Here is a 20,433-nt window from a genome sequence, read left to right as displayed (position 1 = left end):
TAGGCAACTAAGTTGTGCAATTGTTAATTGCATCTCCTGCCTAAGGCGCTTCATTACAAGTGGGAAAAAAATAGCAACAGGCGGGGAAGGACTCTGGTTTGGCATCACAGCCAAAACAATTTGGCAATGGGGGAAACACAGCGATTTGAAAAGCTACATACCTATTGCTACAGCAAACCTCCAGCAGAGACGATATTCAGTTGAGAACTCTAATTCCGCTTGTGTTGGGCGCCAGCTTCTTTGTGTAATACTTGGAGTTGCGGGACTGATTGATCCTTTTCCTTCTCTTCTCCGGTATCAGATCAATGGAGCACTGCGAGAAGCCACGCCTCACAAACCTACGCATTGAAGGGAGCAAGAAGTAGCTGTGTTAAAACGAGTACTCAAAATGCATAGTGGCTGGGACGTGCGGTTGACTTATGTACCCAAGTGGTTCCACTGCAAGACGCGAACATATTCGTGTATATGAGAACCAGGATTAGAAAATGTACCAATCTGCAGTGCGTGTTGTGAGCAAGAAAAGCATCTCCAACCCTAGAGAGGATGCTTTCTTTTCAATATAATCTGCAAATGACGAACCATATTCAGTTGTATAGCAATCACCAATTAAATGCAGCAACAAAAGGTATCACCACTGGACCAGTAGCACTTTCTTTTTATGCAATTGACTCATTAAGAACAGAGTTGAACACTATCAGCGATGTCTACAGGCCAAAGAAAGGGCAATAGCGCTGTCTAAAGTCTATTTTTGCAGGACCCGGATGTTAACACCAAGATGCATGAATCTATCATTGAATGCCATATATGCAAGACTTCAATAGTATAATTAGAGAAGGATTCCAGAGTCTCAAACTCCAACAAGTGGAATAGTGAGAAGGTTTCTGGCATATTTAAGATAAAAAGCCCGTAACTGACAAATTTCCTCCCACGTATCAATTTATACTTGAGGATGAGTAACGATTGAAATATAGCAACTCAAGTTACGTAATAACTTCTGTATCTCTTTTTGCTTACAAGTTCCACAAATTCCTGGGAAGAAACAAGGGTAGTATTGATCTTGGTATTCAGTCTAGTTTAGTCCACCCTAATGTTTGGAACTTTGGCTTCAGATTGCATTTATCCCCATGTTCTGCACCTGCTTTGCTGATTGTACTAATTAACAACTCAAGAATTGCTCCATATATCATTGCCAACTCAAAATTATTCTTTCTGTAGATAAATTAATAACTATATACTAAATTTACAAGGAGAAAGATCCCAAATGAACACTCTTATTAGTAAGGCAAGTAACTGTCAGTTCCAACCGATAGATTGCATGCTTAGTTCAAAATTCTAAAGTTATTAACACCCAGGGACTTGCAGATATGCAACTAAAATCAACTTACAGACCACAATCAAAGATATGGGACAACAAAATAATGCTGGAGCCATAAGCCAGACTCGACTAGATTACCGAGTAATTTATCTCCCTGTCCTTGTCCACGGCAGTCAGGAGAAACTGCAATTGCGGCAACCTCCCCACACTTATCCTCAAAGAAAGGGAAAAGAGCAGCGCAGGCTATGATCTGACCTTCTCTCTCGACCACAATGAATAAGTCCAATGCTTCAAGTAGCTATCCAAAATGTAAAGGCCAGAAGGATATACTGTCAACTTCAGATTGAAAAGTTAATGACTGAAGCATGTAGCAATAAATCTCAATAGGCAGCATGGAGGAAAATTTGCAAGAACTAGTGACCACAAGCCCAAAAAGGCAGGAGGCATAACCTCTTGTTCTGTCCTCCTGACCAATATGCCAGATTCTTCTAGAGGTTTTATTATCTGTCTAATTCCAGAAAGGTCCGTCTCCCTCGCCATTCTGGTCCCCTCGTACAGATCACTAGGAAATAGATTAACAAAAAATTAACAAACTAGGCAGCGTCAAGTATAAATCAGTTCCCTTATCAATGATAGAAGAAAATGTTTCAATTTTCTATCTCAGTAGAATTAAGGAAGCACTCAGCTCTATCATCCCAAAAGTATCTGCTAAAAGGCTAACCAATGACACATTCTCTTGTACCAAGATAGTACATGAGGAAAGAAGAATGTGCGACACTGGAGGAACGAATAATATCTGACAGTACAAGACCTAAACATCAACAAAAGAACTTTTTAATGATCAAACAGATACCAATTGAGTAATTTTATTATGCAATGCACGTGAGAAAAGTCATGTCAATAACTCAGCAACACGGATGACCACGTGCCCATGTAGCACTAACTTATTGACGGCACAACCAAAGCCTTTCCTATAAGGGTGAGATCAAGGATTGTAACTTTCACCTCAAGTAGGTGGTAGAATAAAAGGTTTGACACTGAAAAAAATACATATGCAGGGATGAAGAGTAAGAGCATAGTGTCATCATATGGACCATGTTTAAGAATGATAAGCAGAAGTAAGACACTGCTTAAACCTGTTGGAAAGAATACATGCATCGACCATTCGGACGGTCATCTCACACCTACCTTCTACTGTTTTGCTTCTAGACATGGCACTTTGTATACTCCAAAAACTGTGTTTTTTATACTCCAAAGCCTTTACATTAGCAAAGAAAAAGAGTTCAATAAAAGCTAGGATGGATGGGGGAGCGCGAGAGTGGGGAAGAGACACACTCTACCTTTCTTGTCATCAGTGATAGAGCACCTTTAACATAACAAGGAGACAAGCTAAGTTTTATTTCAGGCAGGTTCAACTTTTAAATTACAAAAACACCAATCACATAGAACTGTTGTAAAGAAATTCATGTTTTTTTAGAACAGCAGTAATAATATCCAGTTTCCTCAATGGTACTTGAAGATTAGGGATCCAACAGATCCCATTGGTTCTTTCGAAGGCTAGGAAGCAAATGAGGAGAAAGAAGATTGGCAGAATTAATTCAGTGTAGAACTGTATGGTTTCACCACTCTGCTCTTTTTAATACAACAGTGGAAGTTTCCATCATTGACTATTGCACTCAAATTTTCTAGCCATTGCATAACCAAAATTTCACGTCATTTGAAAAGTTGAATGGTTAATCATTCTACAAAGCAACCTTACCCATCTCTTGATCAGAGTTTTAAATAACTATGACATATCAAGATTTCACAAAGCCAATGTATTTGTGGTAAAATTCTCTCCTCACAAAGCTATTGTTAAATTGATAAGCAGCTAAATTCTGGAGCTTACAGGACCAAAGAACTATCAGAGGAGAGAATCCATACCTAGCCACCATAGTACCAATTCCATCTCTCTGAAAGAGTTCCAGCAACAAAGCCCCACCTAAGGTGCCATCTACCAAATGGACCCTCTGAACTCCACGCTGATTGAAAAGCAGGAAAAAGAATCAATAGCAATAATCAGGAACCTACTGATACAGTGCTCATATTTTTACAAACAGTTGCATGAGCTTGCAGGAAGAAGCAGTTCCAGGATCTGACAGTTCGAAGATTAATTGCTGAGACAAGTGCTGAAAGTGCCCTGGTCTATAATATCCAATGAATTCCACTGAACTATGCTAACGGAAATGGATAATATATGTGGAAGCAGCAACTGATGGTTAAGTTGCGATATGACCTCTCTCTTTTCCTTCTACTGAACAGAAATTTCTAACGATAGCATAATACATTCTACAATTGATCTTGAGTGACGTCCAATAAGGAAGATTCAATATGTTAAGAATGCAACAACTACTATTATCTTGAAAGTCAGTGCACAAGATCAAAACATCTTGCAGCCAACAAAAGCTTTGACTGTACTCTAAAACAATGATCTGTATAATATCACATTGAACCATTCATCTAAAGATCAATTGCTTGATGAAGTCTCTGAAAGATTCAACATTGTTATGTTGGTCTTCACAAGATTCTCCTAGCAGAACTGAATACGAACCAAATGTACTGTAAAACCCCTAGACAAAAAGTCACGATGACAGACACTATTGGTCTGTTAGTCATCACAATTTCCAAGTTCAAAGATTCCTGCATTACTACTCCCTTTTTTGTAGAACTAGCGTACAGCCCCTTCAGCCAATATACAGTAGGTGAAAGTGTGTCCTATATTAGGCCCCAAGGCTGCGAACCCTAGTTGACAACTCAACTGAGCTGGCACCAAAAGTGAGCAAAACCTGCCAACAGAAGCTGCAGGGGGACATGTCCCAAACATCATAGTATTGTGCAGTTGGCACCTATTTAATAGAATTGTGCCAATGATGTAGGATGGGACATGTCCAAACATGATTTTCAAGTTCCAACAGTAAATAGGTTAAGTACTTAATAGAAATAGTAAGAAGTTACCCTGCAAACCAAGGCAGCAACAATCAACTCTGACAGGTAACCGTTTGAACGACTTTGACGTTCCAAACCTCCAATAGCAAAACCTTGTTCACTTTCCCAAAGTCCATTTCCGTTGTCAAAACCGACACCATTTTGAAAGGTAGCATTCCCTTTCTCCAGGAAACCCTTTCCATTATGTGAAGGTGTGAAACTACTTCCATTATACGGCGGAGCAGCTCCATTACAGTTATTGTCTCCAAGGCAGGTGCCAAATGCATCACCTTGACTAACTGCTTCCACATAGTTAGCTGCTGTTTCACTTTGCTTGACTTGTTTTCTTATCATCGTGTCTGCTTCATCAAGGGTTAAAAATCTGATAAGGTGTCCATTTTCATCAAGGATTGGACCATCTATAATGCAAATAAGTTTCTCTGCACCAATAGCTGGAGCACAAGCTGTAGCGACTTCATAAGTGCTGCATCGATTCAACAGGAATCCGTCAAACGACATTCGCCAATAAAACTATTAGAGATATGGACTACATATTCAGCAACTTATCCATCAGTCCCCTTGTATGTGATCTAAAGCAACATTTATGAGATATTACAATGAATGTTCAGTCAGTATATGCATAAAAGATTCAGCAGATACACTTAGAATCTGTAGAAAGCTCCCTTTTTATCTTTGCTACACCATGAAACAGGAAGAAGGTAAGGACATGCAAAAGAACTCAACTTTCCTTTATTAGTTGCCAATCAGTTCAAAAATTTCTGCACGTTTTCTATCAACCAGTTGACTAAATGCTTGACTCTATGAAATTAGCATTTCCATTCTCCAAAATCATCCCAGTGATAAAGGTTTAATTAGTTTATCAACTGTACAGAAGAAGAAACACATGGGTGTTGAAGACAACCAAGGCTGTGAACAAAAGAAAAAACTAAACAGAGCAAATGGAATAGAAAGTTATGTCCACAACTGTTCATCTTAAACATCACCTTGGTTTTGACGACAACTGAAAAGCAGAAGATATGGTATGGCAAGATGATTCATAAGCAAAACCAAGCTTTTAAAATTGGATAGGCATCAAAATCAACAATCCGTACTTGCAATTCAGAACTTCTCCAGAGCTGGAATAGCCCAGGTTGCTTAATATAACTATACATCCACCATCAAGCCTCTCGCGAATGCGAGAAACATCCACTTTCTTTACTTCACCCGTTGCCTCATAATCAACACCTTCAACAACTCCTCTTCGCTATAAAAAGAATAATCAACATTACTATAGCTACCAAAGAAGACCAATGACAGGAGAAATGCGAACTGTTTGTTCAACTAATTCGAGAGGTCGACGACCAAGAGAATAAGCAAGTAAACCCTTACCTTGGCTGCAAGAAAGTTGCCACTTGCGACACTTACACCAACTTCATGCAAACGGCTACTATCCCCATGACGGCGTATACCACAAATTGGGGGTCCAGGAGATAGTTTAGCCTCTATCATGAAACGAGTCCCTCCAGCTGCTTCCATAGCTGCTTCCAGAGCTTCAGCGTCTGTTATTCTGTATCTTCCAACATATTTAGGCGCATGTCCTACAAAGATATGCTTGGATTCAGCAATTCCAGGTCCATTGCTGAAAGTTGATTTCATAGAAACAAAAAGGGGCCACATAAACAAGACTTAGTCACTTTTGAAATTAAGATACAGATCACTGCAACAGACATAAAAACAAATGTCCAGTTGCAGCTCAAGCAAAAGTTAGCAGAACAAATTCTTTCTTTGAGTTTTTTTTCGATAAATAAAAGTAAGTCAACTACAAGGCAACTCTGAACCTCCCCCCCCCCAAAAAAAAAAAAAAGGCTACAGGGCACCAGGGTGTGCAAACCGTTCACAAAAAAGAGCTCAATTTGAAGACAAAGCATCCATACTATCAACCAATGAGTTTACATCCACATGCATGTTTCCACCATAGCAAAAGTGTAGAACTTTGAGCCAATTTTTGGTACAAAGGATATCCTTTAAAGTTGATATTCCTGCACATGCATTTCAATACAGGATGGCTGCAGGAACCACCTTAAAGAGAAAGAAAAAAAAATAACCTCAGGGAGTCACTAATAACTTCACAAGCATGCGATGCACAATCACGGGGAAAAAACATTACAGTTACCATCCCAGATATTGACAGAATAAGTTTTGGTTGACAGGGAAGTTTTTGCTGACCTCTCTCCTCCAGGAGCTCATCAATCTGCGCTTGCGTCCCTGGAACAAGAACAAACCTAATCCCCAAGCCATGAAGGAGCGCAATATCCTGCACAAGGAATCGTATATAGATGAAAAACAAAAACCAACAATCAAGCACCCAAACCCCTCCAAAAAGAAATGATAAGGACGTATATGCAATGTGTATCCAAATTCAGCAGGTAGAATCGTGCAACGCCGTTCTATTGTGAAACTCCAAGAAAAATTAATCCATTGAAGCCTGAAGAACACGAATTCATTCACTTGGAGCAGTCCACAACAAAGCGGATCCGCGCTTTTCTTCTTCCTTAACCTCTCATTCTCAACATTACCACGTAGCCAAAACCACAAAGAAGCAAGGGAAAAACCAGCGCGTGCCTTGAGAACGGGATCCAAGTGCTGACTAGCGACGATTTCGGCGGAGATGACGACGACGAAAGTGCCGCCCCTGTGAGCTCTGAAGTACGGCCACGCCTCCCGAAACCAGCGCACGAACTGCTCGTTCTTGTCCGGGCCGCCGTAGCTCTCCCCGACGTCCCCGCTCTCTTCCGGGTCGGCGAAGGCATTGCGCCCGGACCCGAGCACCCTCGCCGCCTTAACCCCGAGCCCTCCGCCCGCCGCCGGAGGCGGAGGACTCGAGAGCCATGACTTGGCCGCGAAATTGACGGAGCCGCGCGAGGAAGGGGAGAACTTACCGCGATTGGAATGCGAAGGGAGAAGCTCGCTCCGCGGAGGGATTACGTGGCAAGAAGAGGAAGAGGCCATCATGGGTAGGAGGAATTGAAGCTGCGAGGCGATCTTCAGGCACGTCGGAGACGAAGGCGGACGAGAGAGAATTGAGCGGGTGTACGAGAGCCGAGGGACTTCTGCGGAGTACGTGGCGGCGCGAAAGGGATCAAGAGGAGAAGTCAAAGCAAACTACCCACGTTGATTGACCAATGGAAAAATACAATAAAAAAACGTCAAAGTAAGTCCATTGCACCCCAAATATTTTCCTTTTTATCACCAAAAACTTCAAACTTACGCGGTCGATTCAAAAATATATTCCTTTACAGTTTCATCCAAAACGGCTGTTAAAAATCCGATGTCACGCTTCGGGTAAACAACATCACACCTAAAGCAGCCTAAACTTTACTTAGTTCGACACCGATATCTCAATTAACTCGAAAGTATATTATGTAACAATTCTGCTCAAGATGTCCATTTAAAAATCGACATGGTGGCTTGCGTGGACAAAGTCGGACAAATGAAGCTGATGTGGCTTTAGTCTAGTCCAATGAGACGTCGTTTCATGGATAACTTCGACAGCTCTAGAAATTACTAAAGAGACAACTCATCATCGTGGAGGTTTGGGTTATGAAAAAAATATGAACTTTAACGAGTTGTTATCCTGAAATATGAGTTTCCATGGATTGTGATATAAATCGAATTATATCATTATAGAAATTCTAAATATATGAATGATATCGCTTTGGACTAAACTAAAGTCTCGTTAAATCCACATTAGCTCTATTTGCTTGTTGGTATCCACCCAAGCTGCCATGTCGGTTTTCTAAACTGTCACATTGGATGGAGCTCTGATAGAATCTATTTTTGGATCACCGGCACAAAAATATGTGGATATTTGAGACTAGACATGTCAAACTGTCATATAATAGTCCGATCCAAATAGATCAATTTAATTCGTTATAGGTCAATTTTCATGCAATGCAAATCTAGTTACCATACCAACCTGACTTATACATATCACATACCCGACCCTACTCATATTCATAAAATATTGTCATATTTACCCAATCTAGGAAGAATCATACCCAAATTGAGGTGAGAGTACGGAGCGCGTGAGCATGAGATTAAGTGAAGGCGATAGAAAATGAAAAGAGAGTCGTAGACAAGTTGGATATAAGTAAGTGTAAGCCCATTTATGAGAAATTTACTGCCCATTTCTAACTCATTTAATACTCATATTTGTGGCGTAAAAAAAAAAAAAAAGGTTACATTGGCTTTTTGGGTATGTTTCATGAAATATTTGGCTAACCTAGTCGATTGGGTGAGTCGTAAATCGGAGCCTAAAGGGTGACCCAAGCATAAAACTTTTGCATCTAATAGAGTGGGAAATCTAATCTTTGCAGGTATCATCTTCAATCTCATCCACTTTGTATACATTAATAATGCCAAATGCGATCACAAAATTAATGTGCTAACGGATGTGAGAATTTCTTATTGAGTAGTGATGACTGATAACTAAGTAGGATACTTTACCAGAGGCTCACCCCCAATGACATACATCAGTTGGTGTGTCAATTACAGAGACCAACCTCACTAGATCGAACATTAGTTGCTTTTTTGTACTTTTATCCCAATAACCTTCACCAATGAAAAAAATATTCTAACTAGTGGTAGTTTAAAGCGCGAATAATGCCGTTGAATTGATATACCGAGTGACACGGTGGACAACAAATAGCATAAAATAAGTGAGCCGTATTCAACATGCGACAAAAGTTTGTAACAAATCACTTGGGAAACATACTAGAAATCATCCCGAGTTTCATCCAAATACCTCTTTTCATCCTCTATCTTCAATATATTTATCGCTTTTGCGGTTAAACACACGACATTCTATCACAAATAAAATATCTCTTTTCATCGACTAGGCCCTTTTTGTTGCTTGTCTCTAGGCCCGTCAAACCGATAGGTTGGTTCATAAAAAAAAAAAGTCTTAAACTCAAATTGATCCATTTTTATACAACATAATCTTAATGATCCATATTCGATCTGGACCCAACCCATACCCCGATCCAACGTGGGCTCCAAATTTTAGCAATTTCCCCCCTTAAATGGTTAAGTTGAGGGTCGGGTCTTGTTGTTATGTTGTTCTTTGTTCATATCGAAGACCATGCTTCGGTGTGCACAACTATCAAAACGAAAAAAGACTTCACCAATCAATTTAGAATCGGCTCAACCCAGAAACCAGATTGGTAGAATCGTTCCCCAGTAGAACATTCGCATCCAACCCTAAAACTGGGGATTGAACTAATTCTCCCCGCTATTGGTCGGTCCAGGTTGGTTTTGGTCTGTGTTGAACCAGCTGCCATGTCGCCACCATCCCACCTTGGTGTCGGTGCCAATTTAGCATATTTAAATAATAAATATGAATATAGAAAATTAAGAAAATTCGAAAGTATTTTGCCCCTTAAAAAACCTCAAAAGCTTATTATATAGAGAAGCAAAAAATTAAACGAAAAACAATAAGAACAATGTTGCAGACGTGAACATTAGCAAATTTCAAACGTCGTGCTTTGGCTTGAAACCTTAAAGCCGAGAAAATATTCGATTGTTGTCAAATTCCACGTCATCGGCCCATGTGGCACATAAGAGCACATGTGGGCCACTAGAAAACCGACACATGGCAATGCGGAGAGAGAGTCAAAAAAATATTTAAATGGCTCAGAATTTGAAAAGAGGAGAGAGAGGGGGATGACATTTAATGTTTACTTATCACAGGCTACGTTGCAGAGCAGGGAAGAGTGTAGAGGAGAGGAAAATCTGAGTCGGTTAATTTTTTTTTTTTCTCTCTTTCCTCATTGCCACGTGTCAAATTTTTAGTGATCCACATATGCTCTTATGTGCCACATGGGCCGATGATGTGGAATTTGACGACCATTGAATATTTCCTCGTTGAAGTTATAATGATTTACAGTGTAGATTTTGAATCGCTAGCCACGTCGCTAGTGGACCCCCCCATAAAAAAAAAACGTCTTATCTAGTTATTGAAGTGAAAGTTTTCGACAAAAAAAAAAGGGGAAAGTTAAAAAATGGCCACTATTACTATAGCTTTTGAACTTTTTTTTATCACATTAACGAATCCATTTTTTCCTTTTATCTTTTTTTAATTCTTATGATAAGAGTATTCTAGTAACTATGTTAACAAATTTAGACTATTAAAAAAGCAATGTGATTTGTATTGGATATTACGATTGTCATATCTATTTTCCAAATGTAATAATGCCCATTTTCTTTTCTATACTAATGAATGTCAGAGCAAGATGCTCTTGGTAATCTCCTTGATTAAATGGATTGAAAATGGGTTCTTTCTAAATCCATTAGAACCCATCATTGATTGGGCTTTGATTTGTTAGCTCCATTCTTACCTAACATTCCAAATCTTAAGAAACTCTATCGAAGCAATTAAATATGAGTTAAAATATGAGTCCATTACTCATTTTGCCACCGCTACTTGTCACTACTCCCCATCGCCGTGCCCACCGAGACCCTCCCCATCCCCCCTCTCTTTCCACCATGGCTCATGTCCCGCTACCCTTTATTTCTCTATCTATCCCCCTCTCATAGGCGACCTCGGTCGAGGCCGTGCCCCATCGCGGTGCCAACCTCGAATCGAGATCCGCTAGCTTTCAACCCGTGGACAACCTTGATTGAGAGTTGGTTCGTGGTGGCCCATGACCTCTAGCGCATGGATCGAGGTTGCCCGGCCTTCAATCGAGTTCTTGCCCCGGATCGGCGGCTGCCCACGGTGGTGGTCCGTGGGTGACTAGGGTTTATGGGTGGGTTGAATTTAGGGTTTGTCTGGTGTAATTGGGAGATTAGTGAATCGATTCGGACACAAAGATGTGTTTCTGAGGATGGCGGAGCAGAGTGTGTGGAGGGTATTAATGTACGTTCCCGATGAGGTAAATTAGTTTCAGTACACCTACGATGTCTCTAAAATACAGATGCAGGTGTTACTAAAGTTAAGAAATTGGCACTTATGTCCCTAAACTCACCAAAATATCACCTGCGCACATGGTGAAGCTTTCATTCGGATTAGGGAGAGTGAAAATTCAAAAAAAGAGATGTTCCTATCATCGAGTGACTCAGAAACATTCTTCTTGTGGAACGTAAAATGCACTTTTGCCGTTGAAAAATCTAAAATAATATACAAAGTGCAATAGGTAGGGCTCAGCATAATGGACCGCCTAAATTGGAAACCGCTAGGATCAGCCGGTGGTTCCCGATTCCATAAAATTGAAACCGATTATGGTTAGTTCGATTCCTAGTTGCGGGGGGACCGGACCAAATAAAATGTATACGTATATCTATGTTTTATTAGAATTTTTCTAAATGTAAACGTAAATTATTAAGATGTTTAGTTTGACTTACAAGCTTAGCGATAACGTAATGTAATTAACGATAGGTGGTACGATAAATATGTGATTAATGAAAAAAGTTTAATGACAAATCACGAAAAAAAAAAATTGCAACTGTTCCAATAATTGGACAGTTCGGGAACTGGACAGAACCGTTCGTGAACTGGACAGAACCGTTCGGTACAATCCCAAGACCGTCCAGTTTGATTCCCGATTTCGAGGTGGGACCGGATTGAAAGGAAATCGATGGCCCCTAGTAATAGTACATTTCCACAAAAGAATGATTCTTTATTGATGACTATTACTTGTAAATTACAAGTTACATCTATGTAATACCTTCCACTTACTTATTGACAGAGACTTTTCACTAATAAAATAAGTTATTGTAGGCATTGTTTATTTTAGATAATATTCTTCCTAAAGTTCTGAAAATTCACTAAAGTCCAAACCAACAGTTTGTCGCCATATTGACCCCAAAGGCATATACTTGACCCCAACAAGGAATTACAATCTCTTGCGAGAACATTATGCAAAGAAAAAAGTTTAATGGTAGAGCATCGGAGTCATTTTGGTCTTAATTTCTAAGATGATAATCGTGCAGACTCTGATCATCATTTAGAATAATCGTTCTACTTAGCCATTCGGAGTAGTCTTCGAAGATCTTTGATCGCCTTTGAAGAGAGAGAGAGATGGAGAGAGAGAACTGACCTTGAGGATGGAGTCCAGGCTAGGACTGGCGACGATCTCGCAGGAGATGACGACAATGAAGGTCCCCCCTCTGTGGGCGTGAATGTAGGGCTGAGCCTCCCGGATGTCGTCCACGAACCTCCTCTCTTCATCTGTAATTCTATGTCCGTACCCATCGCCGCCGCTCTCATCCCACCGGCACCCACGAGGGGCCGCTGCCGCCGCCGCCGCCGCCCCTTTCTGGTCGCTCCTCCTCCTCCTGCCCGCTCTTAGCCCAACCCCACTATTGATCTTCAACAATCTCGCTCTCCCTCCTGATAAATCGCCACCTGAGCAGTGATGGGTCTGTTGACAGCTCCGTCTCTGGTCGGCCGGACAGTGCTCTTGGTTGCGCATACAAACCCACGGTCTCGAATTGGAACTGGCCATGGTCTATCTACTGAGAGAGAGAGAGAGAGAGAGAGAGAGAGAGAGAGAGAGAGAGTGTCAAGTGATTCTAGAGAGAGAAAATGAAGCGCGCCCGCCCAAGGATGGGAGACAGCTTTGCAACGCGGCTACTCGAGGGAGTACCTGTGTCGAGTAAGAGAGAGACGGCGAGACGTTAAGACAGAGGCCGGATGACGATGACGATGACGGAGGGAAAGCTCCGTTAAATAACAAATGGAGGACCCTTGTGTTTGCATTTGGACAGACGGAGTTAGGGGAGTTTGGACCTTCATTTAGTAAACTAAACGTGAAAGAAACACTTTTCAAAGAGATATTATAAAAAAAATTATAACGTCGAAGGGCACTCTTTAACATTTCCCTCACCAAAAAAATCTAATACAAATAAATTTACCCTGTTGATGATCCAAGGGCGGAATCCATACGGCTAATAGTTAAGGTGATATTGATCCAAATGGCTCATAGATCATGCAAGAACTTTCTGAAAGTTACTTCAAACTCATGGGGATACCAAAAAACCAAAAATCCCTTCTCGAACGGAATAAAATTTGTTGGCAACCTTGTAAAACAGATGTCGATGAGTTTTGTTTGATGTTTGACCCCCCAACAAAAAAAAAAAAAAAAGGAGAAAGAGTTTTGGTTAATGAGAATTGATGCCATTGACTGAACACGAACACGAACCGTGGCTTTTGAATATGATACAAGCTCGGGCAAGGATGGTCGAAACAAATTATCAAAGGTGTTGGCCGACAGTCGAAATCAAGCGGTCATCGTCAATCAATTAATGCAATAGAACTCCTGAGGAGGAATTGCTACACCATCAAATATGGAGTTGAAATTTGATGCTCATGTGCTATAAAAGGAGGGCATCTGAAGAGTACTGGGCACGCACAAATATTTATTTCCACTCATTTCCTAGCAATTTATTTCCGGTCATCGCAGTTCTTTATTTATGCTTGGCAATTGAACACCGGCCCTTGCTCTTTCGGAAAATTTGTGGTGTCATCAATTGAGTCATTTCGTCAAATTTCGAACCTTAGTGTTGGGTTTTTATTCATTTCTTGATGCATAATCGTCTGTCAATTCAACGTGCAAGGGCTACGATACTTGACCGGGATCGATGATGAGCGCGATAATTTGAGCTGTCGAGTCGGCAATTCGAAGGGAGCAATTTTATGGCAAAGTAGTGAAATAAGTCACCGGGGACGTCGAATGCAAAGTAGCGGGTGGGTCCTGGACTTCCCCTAGACATTTTTCTACTTACATCCTGGATTCTAGTCTCTCACGTAATGAAGAGTCTTGTTTTGTCTCTTGCATGGCAGAGCAACTTGCCCGCGCGAACTCTCCCGCATTTCCGAGGAAGATTCACGCCGGGTTTGACTTCTGCTGCATTTTAGCAATTCCTTCAGCACATGATGGATTTGCCGGGAAAAGGAGAAAATGTGGGAAAATTATATAAATAAGAAATCTTAAATTTATTGTACTTTTACCAATTCAGTCCTAAATTTTTTAATTTTGTCAATTCAGTTCTAAACCCTTTGCATTTGTGCCAATTCAGTTCTAAAACTTTTATATTTGTGCCAATTCAGTCAATTCGGCCAATTTTGACAAGCGACTAGTTGGAGAAAGAAGAAAGGAAAAAAAAGGAAAGAGAAAGAAAAGTAAAAAATAACAAATAATAAATCGAAAAAATATTATTAGAAACTATGCACGTCATCATCGGTGTCCACGACAGTCTTGGTCGGCCCCCATGTTATCGTCACCGGGTCAAAATTAGCCGAATTGACCGAATTGACACAAATGTAAAAGGTTTATGACTGAATATGCACATAAAAAAAGGTTTAAGACTGAATTGATACAAATACAAAAGGTTTAGGATTGAATTGATAAAAGTGCAAGAGATTTAGAACTTTTTAACAATTTTCCCAATAAAATGATATAAACAATCCTTATATAATTGAATGTGTAATTGTTCTCCGAACTTTTACTTTGCCCGATGTGATCCATAAACTTTAGCTCAATGTGTGATTTGATCTCTGAACTTTTAATTTGTTCAATGTGATCCATAAACTTTTGATACATATTCAATTTAGTTACTATATTATATGAAAATGTATTCAATATTGTCCCCGATCTTGAATTTATGGAAGGACAAATTAAATATTTTCATATAGTTCAAAGACTACTTTGAACATGTACAAAAAGCCCATGACTATATTGAACAAATTAAAAGTTCGGGGATCGCTTTTCACATTAGGCTAAAGTTCATGAATAATGTTAAACAAATTTAAAGTTCAAGTACTACGTTTTACATTGGACCAAAGTTCATGGACCATTTGTGTCACTATCCCTCACTAAAAATGGCAAATAAGATGGCCTATCCATATGTATAGGTGCATGAGGTGACATTCAATTTGAGTGGGCAACGTGGCAAGCTGGATAGCCAAGTGCATGGTCAAATAACACGTCATGTGGCTCAAATTTATCTTTGAACCCATAAATTCATTTGCTTAGAATTATGTTGTGTAAGGGGTAAATCAATCTATACCTTCGTAGACCAATGTATCTAGTTGAAATTTAATTGAACTATTATAAATGGGGTGGTGATGATTGATGTTTTTAAACAGCAACAGCATGCAAACAACTTTGTTCACAAAAGATCCTCAAATGCTTTGAAAATGCCATGAGGGTTTGGAAATGGTTGAAGTGATTGATATTTAATATATTCAAGTTAATTACGTACTTACAAAATACCGTCTCAATGCGACTCATATTCCCCAAAAAATGGATCCCTTATGGGACCCTAATATTCTTGCAGAATCCTAAGTATGCCATACAAATATTAATTAGCAAATTTTGCAGTCTCCAATGCTCCGACTTTTCTTATGTTATGCACGAATTAATCCTTTCAAAAAAATGCTTTTTTTATTTCTTTTTTCCTTTTAGCATGTTTGACACGATCCTAATTTAAAGGTTCCAATTCAAATTGTTATTGCCGGAGATACATATTCTAAATACGAAGAGAAAGCCCACCACATCGCCAAATCAGATTATGCGTGGCTTTTCTAAATTACATGCGGGTTCTTTATGGTATATCTTGTCGTGATCCGAGAGCAGGCCAAAGTGGCGGGTTGGTGAATAGTGTTCTTTTTGCCCTTTCCTGGTCACTTGAAAGTAATATTCTTTGAGTTCATAATGTGATCCCTAGGGCATGTTAGGATGTGCTTTACACGATTGAATCTTCATCGTTTTCCAGGAAAAGTTCATTGGGAGACGATGTTGACTCCTCGACGAAATGTAAGGTCGAGAGGTCACCGTCCGAGCCAAGTATCACTTGGCTTTTAATATTATTTTCTAGAAAAGAACATTTTTCATATTGTACAACGCTTATGTGAAAACTTTTCTCTCTATTTTGTTTTTAAACTCACTGTCGTGCTTTCATCTTGCAAGATAACACTGTCACATCACGGCTTCACCAGTCTTGAGCATGAAGGGAAGCAAGTCTTTAATGTACAGGATCAACTTGCCAAATCTGCTCCAAGCTAGACACATTCCACCTCCTGCACTTGCACAACAACAATCCGGCAGTGATTCGAAACTTTTAGACATCTAAAATTTTGACAACCCATTTAAGCATTCATTACATAAAATTAGGAGTAAAGACAAAAATAAAATTTAAATAGTATCTTGCATGTTAGGAGCATTTTTATGAAACCCACGTAAATTGCATTGCATTGGACTGGACAAGACAATCGATGGAGTGATGAGCACAATATGGCGCCATCTTCTTATCTGCTGAGCATGCTATCTCATCTTATCCAAAATAGTTGAATAATGGGCGCACAAAGAAAGAAAAGGAACCACCCACCTGGGTGGCGCAGCTGGCTTGCGCACTCTTCCTCTCGCAAAAGGTCAAGTGTTCAAATCCCAGGGGCGTCGCAGGGTGACTTACCCGGTGGCACGTGTGTGGTGGCTAGCACGTGTTGCCCCCAGGGTTTACCCCCCGGCTGCCGGCCGTGCGGGGGTTCCCCGGGTCATCAAAAAAAAAAAAAAAAAAAAAGATCCTTACCTAAAAAGAAAGAAAGAAAAGGAAGAGGTGATTGATAGGAACGCAGTTGTTAAGGGATAATAAAAGACCAGGGCATGGGCTAATATCACCGCTCGGCCGAACCCCTCCCTTCGCGCATGAACACCTCGGACCGTGCCCCGCTGTCCGATGCTCTGGCCCGACCATCATCTCCGTAGCAACCCTCTATCGAGCCTGCTACACCTTTGACCGCGAATGATCCCGGCTGCTACCCGAGACCATGCTGAGCTCTAAACCGTAACGACCAGCCATTATGCTAGCACGATAACGCTTGGCTTGACGTTGTGCAACTACGCGAGTCTCTGCATTGCTCGCGCTCCCCCGTCTGTTGTTGGTACTCACCATGACTACCAACAGCGGCCTCGCCGAGCCTCCGGCATGCCAAGCGGTGGACATAAGCTCTTTAAGTTGTCTCTTCGCGACTTCGAGGTGTCTTTTTAAGGAGTCCAAGGCAGCCTTTCTATCACTTGTCGTCCCAAAATATTTTGCTGAGGTGCGGTTGACACCCGATTTTTAGCCGATCGATCATCAAAAGCTAAAAACTCAAGATTAAGGTTCCGATCATGACAAAACCCGATTCTTGGCGAGAAAGTATCATTTAGCATAAGAAATAGCTTTAGCACTTAATTTGCATTTTGTTTCGAATTCAAATTTCAAAATGTTGGCTATAGAGTTGACTTATTTAGGTCAAAATTTGACCGAAAAGTAAACCCTACGTCAAAAATTTTCTTTTTGCACAAAAAGCTTGTAAATAGTATCAATTTTAGTTTTTCACTTAAAACTTGTGGAAAAATCGAATATTGACCTGTTAATTGGCTCTTTGACCAAAAGTCAAACCGACGGTCAACTTTTTTCCAAAAAAATCAATAAAATAAAAAAATCTCAAAATCAACTCCTTTTTACTTCAATTTAACTTTAGCATTTAGAATTTTGCAAAAATTAGTTAGGAATTGACTTTCCCAAATTTGAAATATCACTTCCTAGTTGACCAAAAATCAAAGTAGTTCATTTTTCATCATTTTTAGAGGTAGTTGTCTTCATGGAATTTGATCTTGAGATCATACATCATCTAATTGTCACATCTATTTTGAAATTCATTGGCGAAATCTTAAAGCCCCAATTTTGAGCTTTGAACAATCGATCGATTGAGTCTTCATAACTAATGAGCAATCACTTTGATCCTACACAATTGAGTGGATGGAACACAAATGTAATAACAATTTTGATAAATTCACTCATATGCATGTTCAATTGAAATGAATTGTAATCCACACTTCAATTCGATGAAGGTTTAGTATAATTAGCTCAATTCAACTTGACCCACATTAGCCTATTATCCAATTTTATAAACAGAGTTTCACTTTTGACATTTGAGTAAGTTCAAAATTTCATCATGAAGCCAATTTGACAGGAATTGGTGAAATTCAAGCATTAATTGGTCATTGGTCCAAACTAGGCTATTCCAGATTATCTCAATTGCATTTATTCAGGTCCAATTGCATGCAGAACATTTTTAATTAATCATAATTGGACAAAATAGGAAAATAGGACGAAAATGAACTAGGATTGAACATTGGTCCAATTGAATTCACCCAGTTTGAACCGGGCTTGAAGCAACGATCGAGGAATATGTTTTCCAACTAAAATTCAACGCCGACAACCAATTTTCAGCCATATTCAGCTCCGGTCGGCACCCCAAGTGCAGAAAATTACTAAAATGCCATTGCTCAATTGAGAAGTAACCAATATCAACCCTTAGATCAAATTAATGTTGAGATTCAAAGCCAAATGAGGTATATATTAGTTTTCTCTCCAAATTCATGTGAGCACACCTTTCAAATCTGTTCTCTCCCTCTAGTTGTTCCTCTCTCATTTTTTTTCGATTTCTCACTCTTGAAATCTCTCTCTCTCGCTTGTTCCTTGAATTGCGAAGGTTGCCACACCAACCGACCGCTTTGTGGTAACTGTTCTCGCACACCACCACCGCTTCGATTTTCCTCACGAAGCTAGCTAGCCAATCACAATTTCAAGACCTAATAGAAGTCCAAAGATTGGCCGACGATCGTCCGATTTTCTTACTATAGTGGATTACTGGCCTTTGCATTTTGTCGGCGATTCGATGTCCAGCCGACCTCCAATGGCAATCTTCCACTTGCAACGACAATCCTTACCTCGTCCTTGAATTCTCTATGGCCGGAGTTCACCAAATTAGCCGCCGAATCCTTTACCTCTTTTCGATTTCCTTTGTTTAACATGTTTAGTTCTAAAAATCAATTCTATCATCTTTTTCTATTTTTCTTCATTCAGAGTTTGCAATCTATTCTTGGCCATTTCACGGGGTGAAGAGGTGGCCAAAGTAGCTCATCCGAGCTCCAAGTTCAATAATCGAAAGGTAGGTTCATTCTATACTTAGTTTTAAGAATTATTTGCTGATTTGATGAAGATGATGTGTAATGGCCATTATCCATGTGGAGTTTCGTGGCTGTAGCTGCCAATTAGGTGCTGTGATAATCATGTTTTGATGATTGATTAAGTGATCTAAGGTTTGTGGCATGTTAGTTGCATATTAGGACAAATATGTGATTTTCGGAGTTCCCGAGCGATTGATTTTCAATAACTGATATGAGCTAGAAAATGTTTGAATTTGGAAAAAAATCGAAAATTACATAATTGAACTTCACGTCTTAAGTTTCGATTTGGTATATTACGCGTCAAAATTAGATGTTGCCGGTTCAAAGTGACCTCGCAATATGAAGTCAGAATCTGAAAATGAGGTTGAGTTTCTAATTTTGTCAATTTATGCATCTTTTTCTTCTCGGATTTTTAATATTTTTTGTGTCATGTATTTCGAAAATGTTGTGAAATAGGAACTTTAAGTAAGGTTAAGAAATATTCAGTGATATAATTTTCATAAAAAAGGAGTTAATTTACTCGAAAAAACCTCATGCTCAAAGATGCGAAAAGTTTTCGCGTTTGATTTTGGAAAGTAATCATGACTTCTTGATTTTCCATGATTTTCTCAGAATATTATTTCAAGAAACTTCCTCAACGAAAGTTGTTTGTAACATCATGATCCATCATATATAAAATTTTCATTGAAATTTAAATCTGTATAATTAGTTTGATTGATCCATCAACAAACGCAATTTCTCAAGAATCTTGTTTCTATTCTAACATTTATGAGATGTTCGATTGTTCATGATTTTTGTGTACATCATTTTGTAGAAATTCATTCACGGAACTTGTAAGTAACATTTGCATCGTTGACGCACCTCGATTTTGTGAAAATAAAAACCAATTTTATTGGCAAAGATCTAATCAATATGCCAATTAAATTCCACACTCATATCTGGAATTTTATTCCAAAAAACTGACCAAATTTGTTTTGCAATTCTCAAAATTTTGATTTCCTTTTTTGCAAACCTTTAAAACTTGAAATTATTCATTAATGTCTCATTTAGTAACCTAGAGAAATTTAGGTCTTAATTGCAACCTTTAGGGGTGTCAAAGTGGCCAGAGAATTGAACAAGGTCAGATTACCCTTCAAA

The 20,433-nt window shown here is 39.5% G+C and overlaps 1 protein-coding gene across 2 annotated transcripts; it reads right to left on the bottom strand.

Annotated features, from left to right (window-relative positions):
• Positions 1-6: 6 nt before the first annotated feature.
• Positions 7-12,810, bottom strand: LOC115742118 (probable amino-acid acetyltransferase NAGS2, chloroplastic). Of its 2 annotated transcripts, none has more exons than XM_030676232.2 (10): positions 12,376-12,810; positions 6,506-6,593; positions 5,669-5,877; positions 5,392-5,543; positions 4,310-4,763; positions 3,239-3,336; positions 1,766-1,877; positions 1,454-1,613; positions 492-564; positions 7-338 (listed from the first exon to the last, which is right to left on the bottom strand). In XM_030676232.2, exons 1-10 carry the CDS (start codon positions 12,781-12,783, stop codon positions 197-199), a joined length of 1,896 nt encoding a protein of 631 aa, XP_030532092.1. In that variant the 5' UTR covers positions 12,784-12,810; the 3' UTR covers positions 7-196. The 2 variants fall into 2 exon arrangements, with proteins under 2 accessions (XP_030532092.1, XP_030532093.1); XM_030676233.2 differs by lacking the exon at positions 12,376-12,810 and adding an exon at positions 6,902-7,387.
• Positions 12,811-20,433: the final 7,623 nt, after the last annotated feature.

Source organism: Rhodamnia argentea, chromosome 11 (genome assembly GCF_020921035.1).
Source record: "Rhodamnia argentea isolate NSW1041297 chromosome 11, ASM2092103v1, whole genome shotgun sequence".
Taxonomy (NCBI): domain Eukaryota; kingdom Viridiplantae; phylum Streptophyta; class Magnoliopsida; order Myrtales; family Myrtaceae; genus Rhodamnia; species Rhodamnia argentea.
Note: the sequence above shows the minus strand (reverse complement) of the source record. Positions and strands in the feature narration are given on the sequence as shown.

Coding starts and splice junctions, on each gene's coding strand:
- LOC115742118 (XM_030676232.2), bottom strand. CDS start 12,783: ATGGCCAGTTCCAATTCGAGACCGTGGGTTTGTATGCGCAACCAAGAG. Junction 5,878..6,505: donor TGAGCTCCTGGAGGAGAGAG/GTCAGCAAAAAC, acceptor ATATCTTTGTAG/GACATGCGCCTAAATATGTT. Junction 3,337..4,309: donor TTGCTGCCTTGGTTTGCAGG/GTAACTTCTTAC, acceptor CTTTTCAATCAG/CGTGGAGTTCAGAGGGTCCA.